Consider the following 17,105-nt stretch of genomic DNA (forward strand, 5'->3'; position numbering starts at 1 on the left):
TGCCTTCAGAGGCGTTCCTTGACCTTGGCAAATCTCCGCAGAGAATATACATCACAAATCCCATTCAAATAATCCTTAAATACTCGGTTAATCTGATTCATCAAAACAATCTTGGCATTAACCAAATCCTCAAAATATACTCAACACTCCCAGTGCCCTTATCTGATACAATAGTCAGTCTTTTGTATATCCTTCTCCCTAATCTTCAGCTGGTACTAACCAGATCAAAGATCCACCTTAGAGAATACCACCTTATCCAATAACTGAGCCTTTAAGTCTCACAACTTTGATGAAGTCGTTTAAAACAGTGCCCTAGATCTGAATCCATTATTGGCACCAATCCAATCACCATTCTATCTCTTCATATAAAGGTAATCCTGGCAAATCCCCTGGAAGCACATCAAGAAAATCACAGAATAATCCAGTCTGTCCTGATCCCACTGGCACAATCTAAGTGGTATCCACCACACTAGCTAAGAATTCTATGCATCTCCCTGCAATAAATCTCTAGCTCTCAGTATAGATGTCATAAGCATAGGAAGTCCATGCACAGTGCCAGCTACCACAAGGGTTTCCCACTCTCAAACCCAAGGTTTACTATCATTTCCTTGCAATTTAGCATTGCCCCATACTCACTTAACCAATCCATATTCTGAATCATACCGAAGCCAGTCATAACCAACTTTATCAAAATCACTGGTGAGTCATTTTTATCATAACCTAATTCATCTCTTGAATGACCAATACAATATTGCATTCCCATCATAACATAAACATGTAATCTGTATATCGTCTTTATGCTTCTTTATATGCAACAAACAAAGAAACAACATGGCACCAAAACCAGTCAGCACAATACAAAAATCAAACTAGAAAGCTGACCTGCCATCCCTGAGGAACTAGTCTCAGTCTCAGTCTCAGTCTTTAACTGCATCGGAACGAACACTCGAGCTACAGTCGAGCTGTCCATCCCCTTTTGCTCATCCTTTCTTAGCCTTGGGCAATCCTTCTTGAAATGCCCAACCATATCACATAAGAAACATGCCCTTGCTCGGCATTCTCCCAGATGACGCCTCGTGCACCGAGCACATACTAGACGAGTCCTCCACTCCTTCTTCTTACTTGGTCCAATAAATGGAGGCATCACTGCTTGAGTTCCATGCTCTCCAACACTCTCCTGCCTAATCTGATTTCTTGCACTATCAACAGCAAGAGCCTTCCCTACCACCTGAGCGTAGGTAGAGATTTCATGCACTGGGGCAACTCTAATGCCCTGAGCTATTCCGAGATTCAACGCCTGAATAAACTTTTTCTTTCGAGGTGCATCTATGGGTACCATGTCAACAGTGAACTTGGCCAACACATCAAATCTCTTAATATACTCGGTTACTGTTGCATTTCCTTGAACGAGATTTAGAAACTCATTCATCTTAGCAGTCTTGACTGCATCACAATAATATAGAACAGCTGCCTAAATTTTTTCCAATCCATCACAGCTGTGTCTCGTGTCTGGGATACTACATCCTACTATGTCCGGGCATCATCCCGCAATACATATTTATAAGGAAAAATTATGCATAATACTGTAAATTTTAAAAAATAAAATAAAAAATACGAAATTTTACAAAAAATTCAAAATACAGATAATAGTTTGTTACGGTTTTTTAATCGTTTGTTACAATTTTCTATTTAGTCTGTAATTGTTGTTTACAAACTTTTAGGCTGCGTTTGGTAAAATTTTTGTTTTTGAATTTTTTAAACACAAAAATGGGAATATTATTTTATTTTTGTTTCTTTATTTTTAAAAAATAAAAATATGTTTGATAACTATTTTTGTTTTTTATTTTTAAAATAAAAAAATAATAAACGCGTTTGATAACTTTTATTTTTATTTTTTGTTTAACAATATAAGGTGTTGATTTACAGAAAAAAAGAAAAAAAAAGAAAGGAAAAGTCTAAAACGGTTTAAAAAAATTGAAAGTGAAAAAATTATATTTTCAAAATAAAATAGAGTTACCAAAAACATTTTATGTTTAATTGTCAAATTTTTAATTAATTAAATAAAAAATTATTTTTTTAAGTGTTATCGAACAAATCCGTAAATTTTAATTACAAATTTGTAAACTTTGGTTACCAAAAACGTATATTGTTATAAATTTGTTAACTCTGTTTACAAAAAAAAAAAAAAAAATTTCGTATTTACGATTATGCCACTCTGTATTTTTGTAAATTTTTAAAGATTCCGTAATTTTAATATATATTTTTAAAACCTTAGCTATTTTTTGTGAATTTCCCTTTTTATAATTTAAATTTGAAACATGTTAATTTTTTTTAAGAAATCAACTATATCTTTTGATCATAATTATAAATATACCGTGATTTTTATTTATTTTGTTTAATTGTTTATCTTTATTATTTTATATTCAAATATATATCTTTTAATTATCTTAATTATTTATTTAAAAAATACTAAAATAAACTTAGGAGTAAAATATTAAATTTAAGAACTCACCAACAAGTAATAATAGTATGTATTAAGACTGAATATAATTCTTTCTCAACATATATCTATTTAGAACACTTACAAACTAAGATTGACAAAAGAAAGAAGACCCAGAAAGATAAAACCACCAATCAAATTCAAGTAAAGCTAATCCAACGGTTAATAAGGCAAACTCACTCCATACACGGATCGCAATCTAATCCAACGGTTAATAAGCCAAACTAACTCCATACGCGGATCGCAATCTAATCCAACGGTTATAATCACACATCTACTTTTCTATAAATATCTCCCAAACCTCATTTCGAATATCAACAAACTCACCACTCGAGAGAAGAACCAGAACCAGAAATCTTTCAAACAAGGAAAGGAACCAAAAATGTCGGGCAGAGGCAAAGGAGGAAAGGGTTTGGGAAAGGGAGGAGCCAAGAGGCACCGTAAGGTTCTGAGGGACAACATCCAGGGGATCACCAAGCCGGCGATCCGCCGTCTGGCCAGGCGTGGTGGCGTCAAGCGTATCAGCGGCCTCATCTACGAGGAGACCCGCGGCGTCCTCAAGATCTTCCTCGAGAACGTCATCCGTGACGCCGTCACTTACACCGAGCACGCTCGCCGGAAGACCGTCACCGCCATGGACGTTGTCTACGCCCTCAAGAGGCAAGGCCGGACTCTGTACGGATTCGGAGGCTGATGAATCAATCTTTTTAATCCTCTGTGGTTAGGTTAGGGTTTATTAGGTTTCGAATTGGGGGTACTAGATTTGATACGTTTCTACATTGTGATTAGATTATTGTTGTTCTAGTGTAATTTGCAATATGAATGAAGCTTTTTGAAGTATTATCTAATTTCAATCTTGAATTTTCATTATACAATTGCTAGAACTGGTCAACCAAAACAATACCTTTCTCCTCTGTTTTGTCTTGTTCTTGAATTGATATTGCAAATTTCAATTCGCTAATTAAAAATGGTTTATTTAATTTTGCCCACTAATTAGAGATTAAAATTTTCTCTATGAGTGCTGAAGAAGTTGTTCTAACTAGTGTTCGTGCTCTTGCTTCTTGTTTTTTCCAAACTCGGAAATTTGGGGTTTCAAACTATCGATTCTTTTTTAATTCAATTCAATAGTTTCACATTTTAAAAATGTTATGAATTGGAATAAGGTCATCATATGGCTAATTTAAAAATAAAGCAATAAAATCTTAAAACTAATATTTTAAATTTAAACCAATCAGTACCCAAGTTATTTGGACAATATGAACGATTAATATTGTATTAATTATGCGCCAAAAAAGCCTTGTTCGAAAGTGTTATTCTTACCCTAAAAGAACAAAAGTGTTAAAACTGAAATTTATGTAGTGTTGACGAAGAAAAAAGGAGATATATTTATTACAATTAGATCTTAAATTCTTAATCGTCGAATTTGTGTCTTAATTTGGTGTATAGCTTTTTTCGATTTGCTATATGTACTATATTAAAAATATGAAAACGCAATGAAGGAAATTATAATTATTTTTATTGTGTAGTTATATCGTACTATACATTTTATTTGGTTGAACCTTATCTTAGGTTAAAGTGATTCTCAATTTTTTCACATATTATGTCAATGAGAAAACATCAAATTTTTTATTAATTAGTTAAGTAAAGTTTATTATTGAGTGGTAACAAATTTCATAAAAAAAGATGATGTCATGTTCTACAAATCTCAAAATACAAATAATAATTTGTCCAAACACATAATAATGAGATTTTTAAAATGCTAAACGTACAATTTTAAACATAATATATACAGAAGGCTCTTCAATTGGTACTAACAATTATAATGATGTGAAAACATAGTAATTTAGTATAATAAGCTACAAATAGGTAAATACTTTTTTTATACATTAATTTTGAATTTTATTATTATTTTTTGTCATAATTAATGTTGTTTTTTTATACAAATAGGTAAAAATTGACGTGCATGTGAAAAATGAAAAGTTTACATTATTATATTTTTATAATAAAAACACATTTTTTTATTAGGTAACCCTTCTAAAAATTTAAAAAAATTAAAATTTATTTTTAGAAATATTAATTAACAACTATATAAATGCACTGTTGATCTTAATCTAATAATTAATATTAAAGTAACCATGACAGTAATCATTAAAAGCATCATTTTAAATAATTTATGTAATATACATTTATTTATTAAGTTTGTTACCTAAATAATACAAAATAAAATAAAGTAGGTAACCATCTGGTACCTTGTGTTTTTGCAAAGTATCATTTTAATACCATGTGTTTATAATAATATTTATTTAGTATCCAGTATTTTAAAATCGTACATATTTGGTACCCTGTATTTTAAAATCGTATATATTTAGTACCTAAACTTAAATTTAATTAATAAAATTTTATCAATTTAATCAATTATGTAAGTTCCAAATTTAAATTTAATTACTTAATTACATATAACTAATGATAATTTGATAATATTGATAAAATTTTATCTATCAAATATAAGTATAGAATATTAAATATGTATAATTTTAAAATATAGGAAGATTATTTAAAATAAAAAGTACTAAAATCATTCATTGCAAAAATATATGATAGCAAAATAAATAAATTCCCAATAAAATAAGGTTCGGAAGCCTAACAAGATAAAATGTGGACCCGGGTTATTACTGCTCCCAACTAACTCGGACCTAACTCATAATATGACTCATTTCCCTCCAACCTTAAACCCTTTACCCTCTCTCTCTATATCTAAACCCATTTCAAATTCTCTCTCCCCTCCGCCACCACGACCACCATGCTCCCTCTTCTCACCTCCCTCCTCCGCCACCGTCACCGCCACCGCCACGTCATCCTGCTCCGTCGTCTATCCAAACCTTTCTCCTCTTCCTCCATTGCCGAACCCCTTGACCTACCTCTTTCCTACCCCACCTACTTCATCTGGTCCTCCAACACCTCCCTCGGCAAAACCCTCGTCTCCTCCGGAATCGCCGCCTCCTTCCTCCTCTCTTCCTCACAATCACTCATTCGCAAGCGTTTCCTCTACCTTAAGCCCGTCCAGACTGGCTTTCCCTCTGATTCCGACTCTCGCTTCGTCTTCTCCAAGCTCTCCGCTATCTCCGCCCGCCAAAGCCTCTCCCGCTCTATTCTCGCCAGTGATCGTGTTCTCAAGGCTTCCAGACCCTCCGTTGCGGCTGCATTGCCTGGCGGAGTAGCCACGGTAGGTGGAGATGGTGGTGGGATGTTTGATTTGGAATCCTTCAGAGAATGCAGAATCGCTGGGGAGGAAGACCGTGAGCATTCGGAGTTGATCTGTGAGACGATGTTCGCGTGGAGGGACGCGGTTTCGCCGCATTTGGCGGTCGAGAGGGAGAACGGGATGGTGGAGGACTCGAATGTGCTTGGATTGTTGCGGAGGCGTTTGGAGAGTGGTTTGACTTGTGGGTTTCCGGAGGAAAAGATGAATGCTTTTTGTGTTGTTGAGACTGCTGGTGGGATTGCGAGTCCAGGGCCTTCTGGGACTCTTCAGTGTGACTTGTACAGGTGCCTTTTTTCTACTTCCGTTTCTGGGAAATTTTCTTTTTTCTTTTTGATTCAAACATCATACATTTTGCAAAATTCGTTTCCTTTACTCGCAGACCTTTTCGTCTACCTGCAATTCTTGTTGGAGATGGCCGCCTGGGTGGTATCTCTGGAACTATTTCAGCTTATGAGAGCTTAAAACTCCGTGGTTATGATGTTGTTGCCGTTGTTATTGAAGACCATGGTCTTGAAAATGAGGTGCCTTTAGGATCATATCTTCGACAAAGGTAATTTTGAAACGGGCTCGTTTCTTTTCTTTTTTTCTGTTGGATGCAGTTAACGCTTGTTTCTTTCTGTTACAGTATCTTTGATTCAATGTTTTTGTTATTAATAAGCATTTGTTTGTTTTAGTGTGCCTGTTCTTGTGCTTCCATCTATTCCCCAAGATTTATCGAATGATCTTATGGAATGGTTTGAAGGTGCGCGTGGGGTGTTTGATTCGCTTGTGAAAACAATGCTATCCGCACAATCAGAACGAATTAAGAGATTACAAGAAATGCCAAAGAAGGCCATGGATGTATTCTGGTGGCCATTTACTCAGCACGGTCTAATGTTAGAAGAAGATGTCACAGTTATTGATTCGCGTTGTGGTGAGAACTTTGCAGTTTTCAAGGTTTGTAACAACTTACTTTCTGTGTTTTTATGGAAACTTGCTCTGTAATTGACTGGTATGCATTGCTCACTTTTTGCTATCAAATTAACCTATAGGCTCAAAACAATGGTGTCATGACTCAGCAATTTGACGCTTGTGCTAGTTGGTGGACTCAAGGACCTGACTCAACGTTACAGGTCATCTTTCTGAATATCTGTTTTGTTTGTTAGTATCTGCAATTGTATTTTTTTTCCTTTATGTGTTTGATTGATTGCCTGAGGTGACCAATTTGCCAATGCCTTAGCTATACTGCTTTTCTTTTCTTTTTTTAAATTTCAACTATCTGCAATGCAAATTCATAGATCATTATTAGTTCTCAGTTTGATTGTATAACCGTGTATGGTGCGTTCTGTTCAGAATAAGTGGTAAACATTTCTAGAAGAACAGGGTTATTTTAGATTTAGAGAGAGAATTAAGACAGAAAATAAAATAGAACTTTTAGAGAGAAATAGAATAATAACCGAGAAGGTGAACATTTAAAGAGAATCAAGAGAGGAAGAATTCAGCAATTCATTCATTTTTTACTAGTGTCAAAAACAGTGGCAGAGCAAATTCCTCTTTGTAGTAGGGGAAAACTAGGAAATATAAATTATAATAGGCAGAATAAAAATAATTATAAAATATTGTTGAAAAATTTGAATTTTTATGGGGAAAAAACATAATTTTTAACTAAAATTTACTTGTAAATTATTAATAAAAAATTTAAGTGGGGCCTTGCTCCCCCCTGCTCAAAAGCACTGTTGGGCTATTTATAGATAGGAAAATAAACTAAACTAGCAATTATATACATCGATAATATGTTCTAGTTATTCACAATTAAATAAATCCTAATATTAATTAATAAATTAATAACAGTTCTTAAATTATTATGTTCATTTTCTACATCAGTAAGACTGTCCTACGCGCGAGACTGAGTGTATATGAGCATACTTATTCAGTTGTTAGTTGATCGTGCTGCATGACAGCATAGAGTAGACACCATTGTTACTTTTATTATTTCTCAATGAGATAGGATGTCTGAAGTTTTTCTTTAATGTGGTTTTTTTTTAGGTGGTTTCAGACTGAGCTCGCAAGAGATATGGGTTATGCTGCTGCAAGATTTGGGCATGTAATGTTTCCGGAGAACGTTTATGAGCCAGCCTTAGAATGTGCTGAACTTTTGCTTGAAGGTGTTGGAAAAGGTGGGCAAATACTTCCATTTTTAAAAAATAAAAATTGAGCTCCTTGCCTAACCGTATAATTTTTTTAAAATTTATTTATGTAATTAAGGTTGCATAAGGTTCTCCAAGCCTCCCTTGTGCCTCCCCCAAAATCCTCAGGAATTTCTTTGAACTGCACAATAACTTTATATTTCTACGGCATATTGTGTGATTGGGAAATTTGGGTAGTGTTTAACTTATTTTTGTTTACTGCAATATTTTGGATCAAAACAAATGTATAATCATTGGTAGGTCTCAAGTTGATAATGTGGACAGTGGAACATAATAAAATAGCTAGTTGTGATTTATTTTCTTTTGTTCTCTTCTTTCTTTTCCTTTTCCTGTTTACGTTTGCTTTATATTTGTTTTAACTGTTTATGGGCATTTATAATGCAGGTTGGGCTTCTCGAACATATTATTCAGACAATGGATCCACAGCAATTGAAATTGCCATTAAGATGGCCTTTCGTAAATTCTTATATGATCATGGAGGACTTTCTAATTCTGTAAATGATAACTCAGCTGAAAGTTGTACTCAGCTCATGGTGAGTACATTTAATCCTTGTGACCTATCTCTGTCAGCTGACTGGTTGAATGAACTATGTCATGTTGGTCTTTTTTAATGAGACATTGTTTGACTTCTATAACACAACCATTCAGCAGACTCTTTTATGGCAGTAATGATGTCCTATAAAGCTAGGTAGCTAAAATTAATGTTACCATTTTGTCACATTCTCAGTTTATCTGTAACAAAGCACATTTTGTGCATTTTTAAATTTTGGTGGGAGGTTTTTCAAATTATCTGACTGTTTGGATTTATTTTATCAGGTCCTAGCTCTTGCAGGGTCTTATCATGGTGATACTTTGGGTGCTATGGAAGCACAAGCGCCATCATCTTATACAGGCTTCCTACAACAACCATGGTAATAAATATGTCAGAGAAGCTTGTGTGGAAAATTTCCACACAAGTTCATTATGCGTTTCAATAATGAACTTGTCCGTGCATCTGAATCTTGTTAATGATTTCATGCAATACTGTCATTTCAGTTAAAAATATGTATTGAAATGTTTTCCACGGAAGAAGCTAGCAAAGAAGAAAGCTCTTATGCCCACTGAATCTTGTTATATGTAGATTTATGATCTTTCACAACAGGTACACCGGAAGAGGACTTTTTCTGAGCCCCCCTACAGTCTTTTTGAGCAACAATACATGGAATCTTTCCTTACCTGAAGGGATACAGTCCAACAAGTTAAAATATGCTACCATAAGTGAGTCTCTCTCTCTCTCTCTCTCTCTCTCTCTCTCCCTCCCTCTCTCTCCCTCTCTCATGTGCTATTTACTCTGGGGTATTATTCTCACATAAATTGATACTTTTACAGCCTTCGGTTCACGCAATGAAGTTTTTGATACAAGCAGGGACAAGTCAAATTTGGCAGAAATTTATTCATCATATATAGCTATTGAATTAGCACGATATCCTGAATCAAAACGTTCTATTGGAGCTTTGATCATGGAACCAGGCAAGAAAGTTCGTTAGAAATTAATTTTCTGTTTTGTTACATTTGGTATACTTTATTTTGGAGGTCGTGCTGTAAAGAATTGGAACTAACTTTTGATATGCATTAATGTAAGAGTAAATTTTGAGTTCCTATGTTAGAGCTGTCAACTGCGTTAGAACCCTTCTATGTTACCTGTTGCTCATTTGGTAACCGAGGGAAGTGTATGTTTCTGTGCCATCTGGGATCATCATTTCTTAGTTCTCTTTGGTTCTTCTGATTATTTTGTAATAGTCCATGTTAAATCTTCTGTATCTTCTGCTGATTTTTTTTAACTCCATGTTTAACCTTCAGTATTTTCTTCTGATTCTTATTTAGAACTCTATGGTTTCTTAATTCCTATCTTGAACTTTTTATGCTGAAATATGTTCCCTATTGGTGCCTCGGAATGGTTAGTCAATTCAGTCTCACCTGCATGTGTTTGGCATTTGGTACTCCAGATTGCATGAGCACAAACATAATTTTCATTATTTTAATTCTGTGACTGCTCTCATTTGAATTGTTATTCTTTATCTAAAATGTCATAGTTATACAAGGCGCTGGAGGAATGCATTTAGTTGATCCACTTTTCCAGCGGGTTCTTGTTAATGTATGTCGAAGTAAAAATATTCCCATTATCTTTGATGAGGTTTTTACTGGCTTCTGGCGTCTGGGTACAGAGGTTAGTTTATCTGAATTGTTTCCATTTTTTATTAATTTGCCATTTTCTTGGAATATTTACAAGTTATTCTCTTGACAGACTGCAACAAAATTACTTTCTTGTGTACCGGATATAGCCTGCTATGCAAAGCTTATGACAGGTGGAATTATACCCTTAGCTGCTACATTGGCTACAAAATCCGTATTTGAGTCATTCATTGGTGACTCTAAGGTAATTTGTAGCAGAGATGACTTATTTCAAGTTACTCATCATTGCTATTTTTTTTATTATTATACTGTCTGATTGAATTCTCTACTCTCTTCATCAACTTAAATGAAAACTGATAGGGTTGGTTGGCAACAAAATTTCTTCTTCTTTTTTTTTTTTTCTTTCTTTTCTCTTCTTAAAAATGGAATCTTATTTCAACAGATCTTTACACAGTTGATATGCATGCTGATATTCTTAGATTATTCTTGATGGCATTGGTACTTTGTTTGTCAATAGCATTGAAGTTGGTATCTTGAGTGCACTCATTCAAGCTTCAAAATGATATAAGATATGATTTGAGTACCTAATTTCTAATGTACTATGCAATATAAAGCACAATTTTGCAATGAAGTAGCTGACTATATAATCTCTAGAAGAGATATGAAACACTCAATGTCGTTTAAAAGTAATTTATTTTGCTGTTTGAGTTTTTGGAGTGACGGAATGTGTACATTTCAATGTTTTTAGACTTGTCCCGTGGAAAATAATGTAATTTTTCCTGTATTAAGTGGTGGAAATAGACTTTTTCCTTGCAAATGAATCTTCTCTAACTGAGGGAGAAAAATCCATTACTGATTTACTGTCAGAAGATACACTGTTTGAAACTTCCAATTGTTAATTTTAAGAATCTTATCAATGTCTGCCTAAAGTTTTGAAAGAAAGAGACACATTTTACTGGTAGATCATGAATTTGTGTTGGTTCTTGACAACAATGGTTTATTGGTGAAAGCATTTAACGTTATTAGATTCACTAAAATACTTTTATGATCCTTTCTTGTATTCTTTCAGCTGACGGCCCTTTTGCATGGGCACTCGTATTCAGCACATGCTATTGGATGTACAGCAGCTACCAAAGCCATAAAATGGTTTAAAGATCCTCAGACAAACAAAAATTTAAATTCTGAAGGAAGTTCGCTCAAGGAGGTAGGGAAAAACTTTGTTCTCAGTATTACTATGCATGTTCTTCTTTGCTTAAATTCTCGACTTAATTATAAGTATGCACGTCACCCAATCATTTGATTAGGCCTCCAAGAGGCAAGAGCTTAGCTGCCAAGTGTTATATACTGTTCTATTGTAAGGAGTAAATGTGGGTGGCATTGCTCCTATAGTGTCTTTTCAGACTCTAGTGGTTAGCTTCAAGTGATGGAACAAAATGCCAAGAGTCCGAAAAATGGAGGGGCTTGTACATGTGTTGCTAATGATGTTTAACGAAACATGATTTATGTATTTAACACCATGTACTCAGTCCTCCCAGGCCCTCTATATTTATTTTGTCGTTAATGTTTGTAGATGTGGGATGAAGAGCTAGTATATAAGCTTTCATCACATCCTGCGGTTCAGAGAGTGGTTGCATTGGGAACCATTTTCGCCTTGGAACTCCGAGCAGAAGGTTCTAATGCCGGGTATGTCACTAGTAGCAATGGTGGCCTTTTTCTTCATTGAAAAAGGTTTGATTTTAATATTTTGCGGTCTTTGACTCTGTGTAGGTATGCATCCCTTTATGCAAGATCTCTTCTTAAGAAACTCAGGGAAGAAGATGGCCTCTACATGAGGCCTTTGGGTAATGTCTTATATCTCATGTGTGGACCCTGTACTTCCCCTCAGATCTGCGCCCAAGTACTCTTGAAGCTTTACAGAAGACTTGATGAATTTAGCAAAAATCAGTCAACAAAATTTTAATGTAAAACATCGATAAAATATAATACTGTAAGAGTTATTATTTACTACCAAGGTCATTTTTTACTCTTTTGTTTCTTTTCTTTTATTATTATTATTATTAATTCAAAAAAATTAACAAAATCAAACTTAATTCTACAATGATTCATATATTTTTTTTATTTTTATAAATTAGATTATCATATTATTATCTTTGTTGTTATTATTATTATTATTAATTGTCTTCACATGCATTTTTGTTTAGAATGAAATAATATATAATTTTTAATAGTGTTAATTTTAAATAGTAAAAAAAATAAAATTCATTGATAAAAGAAATATAACATACATTAATGACCGCTAAGTCCTAATAAAATGTCAAATATGCAGTGAATATGAATCATCAAGTAGTTCTTCAAGGGAAAATGAAATGCTATAATCTAACAAATGGAGAGGTATTGTACTGATCCAGTCTTCCTCATTTTCATCATTCTTGCTGGATTCTGTTGTTATTGGAGTCTGTAGAAGTGTCATCTCTAATGATGAAAATCAGTATTTGAATTGCTCCAAGCGATTAACTCACTAAAACTAGACCAGCAACTTTTTTTTTTTTTTTTTTTTACTTTCATGCTACATGGCTTCAGAAAGTCTGATTTTTTATAAAAAAAATACATACTAAAAATAAAATAAGAGAAAGAAATAAGTAAATAAAGGCGTTGTTCCTTATTTGAAAATAAATCGAAACCGAAGTTTTCCCATAATCAACTATTAGAAATAAATGAAACTATATGTAGAAAACTTTTCTTCATGTGGCTGCTTTGATAAAATGAACTAAAGGACATTAATGTTGACTAGACTAACTCTATGTTGAAATTAAAGATAGTTAATATTTATTTTAGGATACACAAGAGTGAAGATTGTTAAAGGAATTATGATGTTGATTAAAGTAGACAAACTACAAACGAAAAAGGTTGCATGTGTGATCGTATGGTACATCTGATCTTGAGGCCATTTGGCTCCTCATTCACAAATAGTATTACATGTTTTTTAAGTTCACACCTTAATCCAAATATGATATGCTACCTATACTTATACTTGGAAAACATTCTTCTTCAAATGAAAACTATATATATTTATATGAGAAAAGTAACATTTACACTTTTGTGGCACCAAGAAATCTGTAATAGATCATATCTTAGTCCTGTTGCCTTTCTCACTAGTAGAACTTCTGGGAGAAAGTTTGTAGCAGCCTCACCCGAGAGCCCCCCCTGGAACAGCCCGAATGTTTTTAAGGTGACAACGATTGTCCTCGTCTTTAGGCCATTCCCATTCCGAATACCTGAACATAATCAGGCACATGGCAAATATCATATAAGATTGGATAAATGGGATCTGATTATGAAAAGCCATTAAGGCAATAAACCTACCAGACATCTCTATCTGATTCCAGATGCAGCAAAAGTACAGCTTCATTTCAATTTGAATAAAGCAGAAATGGTACTGCAAAGAGGCAACAACTCTTGATTAGCAAAAGGGAAAAAAAGTTTGTTCAAGTAACATATGTATTTTAACAGATATCAAACCTTTCTCCTCTTAAATTAAAAATAAGTCAATAAAAGTCTTGCTAGTTACTTGCCACATAGTACTGAATTATAACTAAAACTTTTTAGACATTAAAGAGGTTTGCATTTTCACCGACTTTAGACCGGTTGCTATTCTTTCATCATAATAATGTCAAGATCAGATGGCATACAAATATGAGCAATCAAATTTTCCCTTGAAGAAGTCAATAAGAAAATGAGTTTTTTTTCCTCTTGATCAGATCTTACAAGAAAATTCGAATGAGATCAATGATTCACTTGTACGAAATTGGCCACTAACAATAATAAGCATGTATAGACTCCTAAATCCTAATTATAAACACAGCTACATGCATGAATGCTTTATTCTCAAAATGGCAAAAAAATGTTAAGACATTGCAACAATGTCCCACTATTTTTCTTCTTCTTCTTCGAGTTTTCGCAAATTCAAAGGAAATACCATAAGGTAAGAATTTGGAGCAACTAAAACAATCTCAAGGCTAACATCAAACAACTCAGTTTTTAGCATGCAGTACCACTGGTAAGATTGATAATGTTTAAGGAAATCAAGAGCTCACCAATCAAAAAGATAGTCAGCATTAGCACAAGTGTTACTTGAACAGAACGACCATAATGTAAGCGAGGTGAATTCTGCAATGGCCTCTGAGACCCACTAACCCAACCAAAAAGCTGCAGAACACACATAAACAAGTAAGCTTCCTAGCGAAAGGAGATAACACCCCTCACTCAATCGAGGAAAATAAGGAAAGAAAGAGCAAGTGATGTCCTTTTCTTCCCTCCCACCACACACACAACCACCCAAAGAGAATATAATTTTATTTTAAGGCCCTTTTATCTTTTTAAAACAGTAACATAATATAGATAATTCAATAACATAAGGATTACCTGGTTCAACAAATTAACTGCTCCATTTGCCTGGGAAAGTTCTGCAGACTTTTTCTTCCAGAAAACAAGCTTAGATCCCTTTTCTTTAGGTGTGTTCTCATATTCTGACATCAAATTATTTTCATTTTGACGGTCATCTGCAATTACAATCTTCAAAGCACCAAAATTTGGTGTACTCCATGTTCTTCTTGTATTAGCTGTTCTTTCTGCTTGGCAAATTACATCGTTCCTTGATCCCACATTTTCCAGTTCAATGGCATAGTTGACATCCTTGTTCAAATTCAATTCATCTTTAACACAAACTATTTCATCCAAGGTATCTCTTTGGCTAGAGGCATTAGGTTCAAGGCTCGTAGCTTTTTCCTTAATTTGATTTTCCAAGAGAGTAGACTTAGTGGAAGGTCTCAGCTCTAGAGATTCATCTCTGTCACTTGGCACAATTTGGGTAGTTCCAGAGAGAAACGCAGCTAAATCATCACGTTCATCTTCATCAAGGTTTACCCATCTAAGAGGTTGCTTTCCTTGTTCGATATATGATTCTCTTAAAGCTGCTTCCACACGGGAAATTTGACTTTCAATGGCAGCAATAAATTGACTATGTCTAGCTGTTGAATGATCGTCACTGCGATGTCCGTAACTCAATCTGACAGCCCTCTCAAACTCCTCTAACTGGTCACCATTCACAGTTCAAAATAAACATAATTACTAAATATAAAGAGGAAAAAAAAACTCCAGCTTGAGTTGCATGAAAAGAAAACCAAAATCCACCTCACAAATTAAGAAAATGAAACATAGATTCAAATTAGACTTTTTTCAATATCTGATCAGACTTTCCAAACAAAAAAACAAAAAGAAATAACATTCAAATTTGTAATTAATTTCTACTCCCTCGGGATAGTACATAGTACCAGTGGAAAGTACTAATCATAAAAATTGAGATTTCAATTAGTTATAACTGATAAGCTACAACAAAACAAACTCACCTGCCATTTAGCAGTACCTAAAGCAGTTTGTAGCTCTCTACAAAGCTCGTCAAGATTCTCCATTTCTGGTCTTTCCCTCCTCTCTCTGACCCATGTTCTGTACGCTGATTCCATTCTGAAAATATACATATATATTTTTAAAACACACACAATTTATGTCTACTTAAACTCAAATTATTATTTAACTTCTACATCTTCCACAAGAATGATAATTGGCAAGAAATGAGAAAACTTGCCAAGAAAATGGTCTTACATAACTCCCATTCTCAATTAAGCGTAATTGATTAAAAAGACCCAAAATGACACATAATAAGAGATTCAGATTTGTAATTAACTCAAGTTCAAAACAACTGTATAATTCCTTCTTCCAAATGCTCCATTTTCTCAGCAACTAATAAAAGTAAACAGATGCGCTAAGTCATAAACAGGTATCAAATGTTGAAGAAGAAAATTAACAGCAGCAAAAGTCACCATTTGAAGAGTACTGTCGAAAGAAACTCACTCACTACACAGAATAAAATCAGAAATGGTATAAACTACAAAGTAAACAACTTCCTTCCACACACAACAAAACCATGAATATACACATAACAAAATAAAAACCTTCTAATCCCAATAAATTTACAGAAAAACCAACTCAAAAACACTCAGCTACAGCATATCATACATAATATATACATATATAGATAGATAGATATAAATCGAACCAAAACGAGTTCAATAACTCAAAATTTCAAATACTACCAAAACAGAAATCCATACCAATCAGCTCCTCCAAACCCCATAGACGAAAACCGTCATGAACAAAAAACGAAAACCCATCATCGAAATCTTACAGCTTAGTCCATGTAAAGCTTAAAACTAGCTAAAAAGTGAAATCAATTCATACCCACATAACCAAAAACCCTCAAACAAAAACAAAAAAATCTTACATATCGGCAGATTCTTGAACCTCCTCCGCCGCAGAGAAGAAAGCGTCCTTCTGCCATAGATCAAAGCTATTCGCCACCAACATCTTAAACCGCAGAAACCCAATAAAAATCTCTCCACAAAGAAACCAAAAACAGATAAAAGCCGGAAACTTTTTCAGTTGATAAACGTGTTTGCTTATATAACAACAACAGCAACAATAACAATAATAATAATAATAATACGCAGATCGCTCTTAGTCTTACGAAAGGGGTTTCCTTTCCGTTGGGTTTGGTGTGTTTCTCTCCCCTCTTTCCCTTCTGAGCCAAGCGAGAAGCAAAGAAGGAAAAGGGAGAAAGAAAAATAAAAATCTTCACCAGAGGGAGAGAAGAAGAGACGAAAGAGACGTATAAGCGATTCTTCTTCTTCTTCTTCTTCCTCTCTGTTTTTTGGTTAAGGAAAAGCAAATAATAGTGTAATCTGGTGTAACAGGGCTCAACTTAAGAACATAGTACAATTTGGTCTGGTGACGTGGAGGGTTTTGATTGGTTGATTTAATAGTAAATTGATTTTGGGGTGGTGCAGTGGATTAGAAAGAAAGAAGGTGGTTGTGGCTGTGTAAAGGCTGGTGGGTTGCCAATTTTGATTTCATTGTTGTATTTGGGCACTGC

General features: G+C 34.2%; 3 protein-coding genes across 3 annotated transcripts; 2 read left to right on the forward strand and 1 right to left on the reverse strand.

Annotated features, from left to right (window-relative positions):
* The first annotated feature begins 2,819 nt into the window (after nt 1-2,819).
* LOC133783106 (histone H4) lies at nt 2,820-3,348 on the forward strand. The gene has a single exon (XM_062222644.1). The coding sequence runs from the start codon at nt 2,883-2,885 to the stop codon at nt 3,192-3,194; it is 312 nt and encodes a 103-aa protein (XP_062078628.1). The 5' UTR covers nt 2,820-2,882; the 3' UTR covers nt 3,195-3,348.
* A 1,887-nt stretch (nt 3,349-5,235) lies between these two features.
* Nucleotides 5,236-12,218, forward strand: LOC133783104 (bifunctional dethiobiotin synthetase/7,8-diamino-pelargonic acid aminotransferase, mitochondrial). Its single transcript, XM_062222642.1, has 14 exons — nt 5,236-6,046; nt 6,142-6,312; nt 6,437-6,698; nt 6,794-6,874; nt 7,798-7,918; nt 8,333-8,481; nt 8,765-8,859; nt 9,090-9,205; nt 9,317-9,457; nt 10,021-10,154; nt 10,233-10,364; nt 11,190-11,324; nt 11,691-11,803; nt 11,888-12,218. The coding sequence occupies exons 1-14, from the start codon at nt 5,301-5,303 to the stop codon at nt 12,078-12,080; spliced, it is 2,589 nt and encodes an 862-aa protein (XP_062078626.1). The 5' UTR covers nt 5,236-5,300; the 3' UTR covers nt 12,081-12,218.
* Nucleotides 12,219-12,967: 749 nt separating this feature from the next.
* LOC133783105 (uncharacterized) lies at nt 12,968-16,877 on the reverse strand. Its single transcript, XM_062222643.1, has 6 exons — nt 16,458-16,877; nt 15,526-15,640; nt 14,543-15,211; nt 14,215-14,326; nt 13,484-13,556; nt 12,968-13,395 (listed from the first exon to the last, which is right to left on the reverse strand). Exons 1-5 carry the CDS (start codon nt 16,538-16,540, stop codon nt 13,531-13,533), a joined length of 1,005 nt encoding a protein of 334 aa, XP_062078627.1. The 5' UTR covers nt 16,541-16,877; the 3' UTR covers nt 12,968-13,395; nt 13,484-13,530.
* Between the last annotated feature and the right edge of the window lie 228 nt (nt 16,878-17,105).

The sequence above is a fragment of the Humulus lupulus genome, chromosome 6, assembly GCF_963169125.1.
Source record: "Humulus lupulus chromosome 6, drHumLupu1.1, whole genome shotgun sequence".
NCBI lineage: Eukaryota > Viridiplantae > Streptophyta > Magnoliopsida > Rosales > Cannabaceae > Humulus > Humulus lupulus.

Coding starts and splice junctions, on each gene's coding strand:
- LOC133783106 (XM_062222644.1), top strand. CDS start 2,883: ATGTCGGGCAGAGGCAAAGGAGGAAAGGGTTTGGGAAAGGGAGGAGCC.
- LOC133783104 (XM_062222642.1), top strand. CDS start 5,301: ATGCTCCCTCTTCTCACCTCCCTCCTCCGCCACCGTCACCGCCACCGC. Junction 7,919..8,332: donor GCTTGAAGGTGTTGGAAAAG/GTGGGCAAATAC, acceptor TTTATAATGCAG/GTTGGGCTTCTCGAACATAT. Junction 9,458..10,020: donor AGCTTTGATCATGGAACCAG/GCAAGAAAGTTC, acceptor AAAATGTCATAG/TTATACAAGGCGCTGGAGGA.
- LOC133783105 (XM_062222643.1), bottom strand. CDS start 16,540: ATGTTGGTGGCGAATAGCTTTGATCTATGGCAGAAGGACGCTTTCTTC. Junction 15,212..15,525: donor TAGGTACTGCTAAATGGCAG/GTGAGTTTGTTT, acceptor AATGGTGACCAG/TTAGAGGAGTTTGAGAGGGC. Junction 13,557..14,214: donor GCTGACTATCTTTTTGATTG/GTGAGCTCTTGA, acceptor GCCTCTTTGCAG/TACCATTTCTGCTTTATTCA.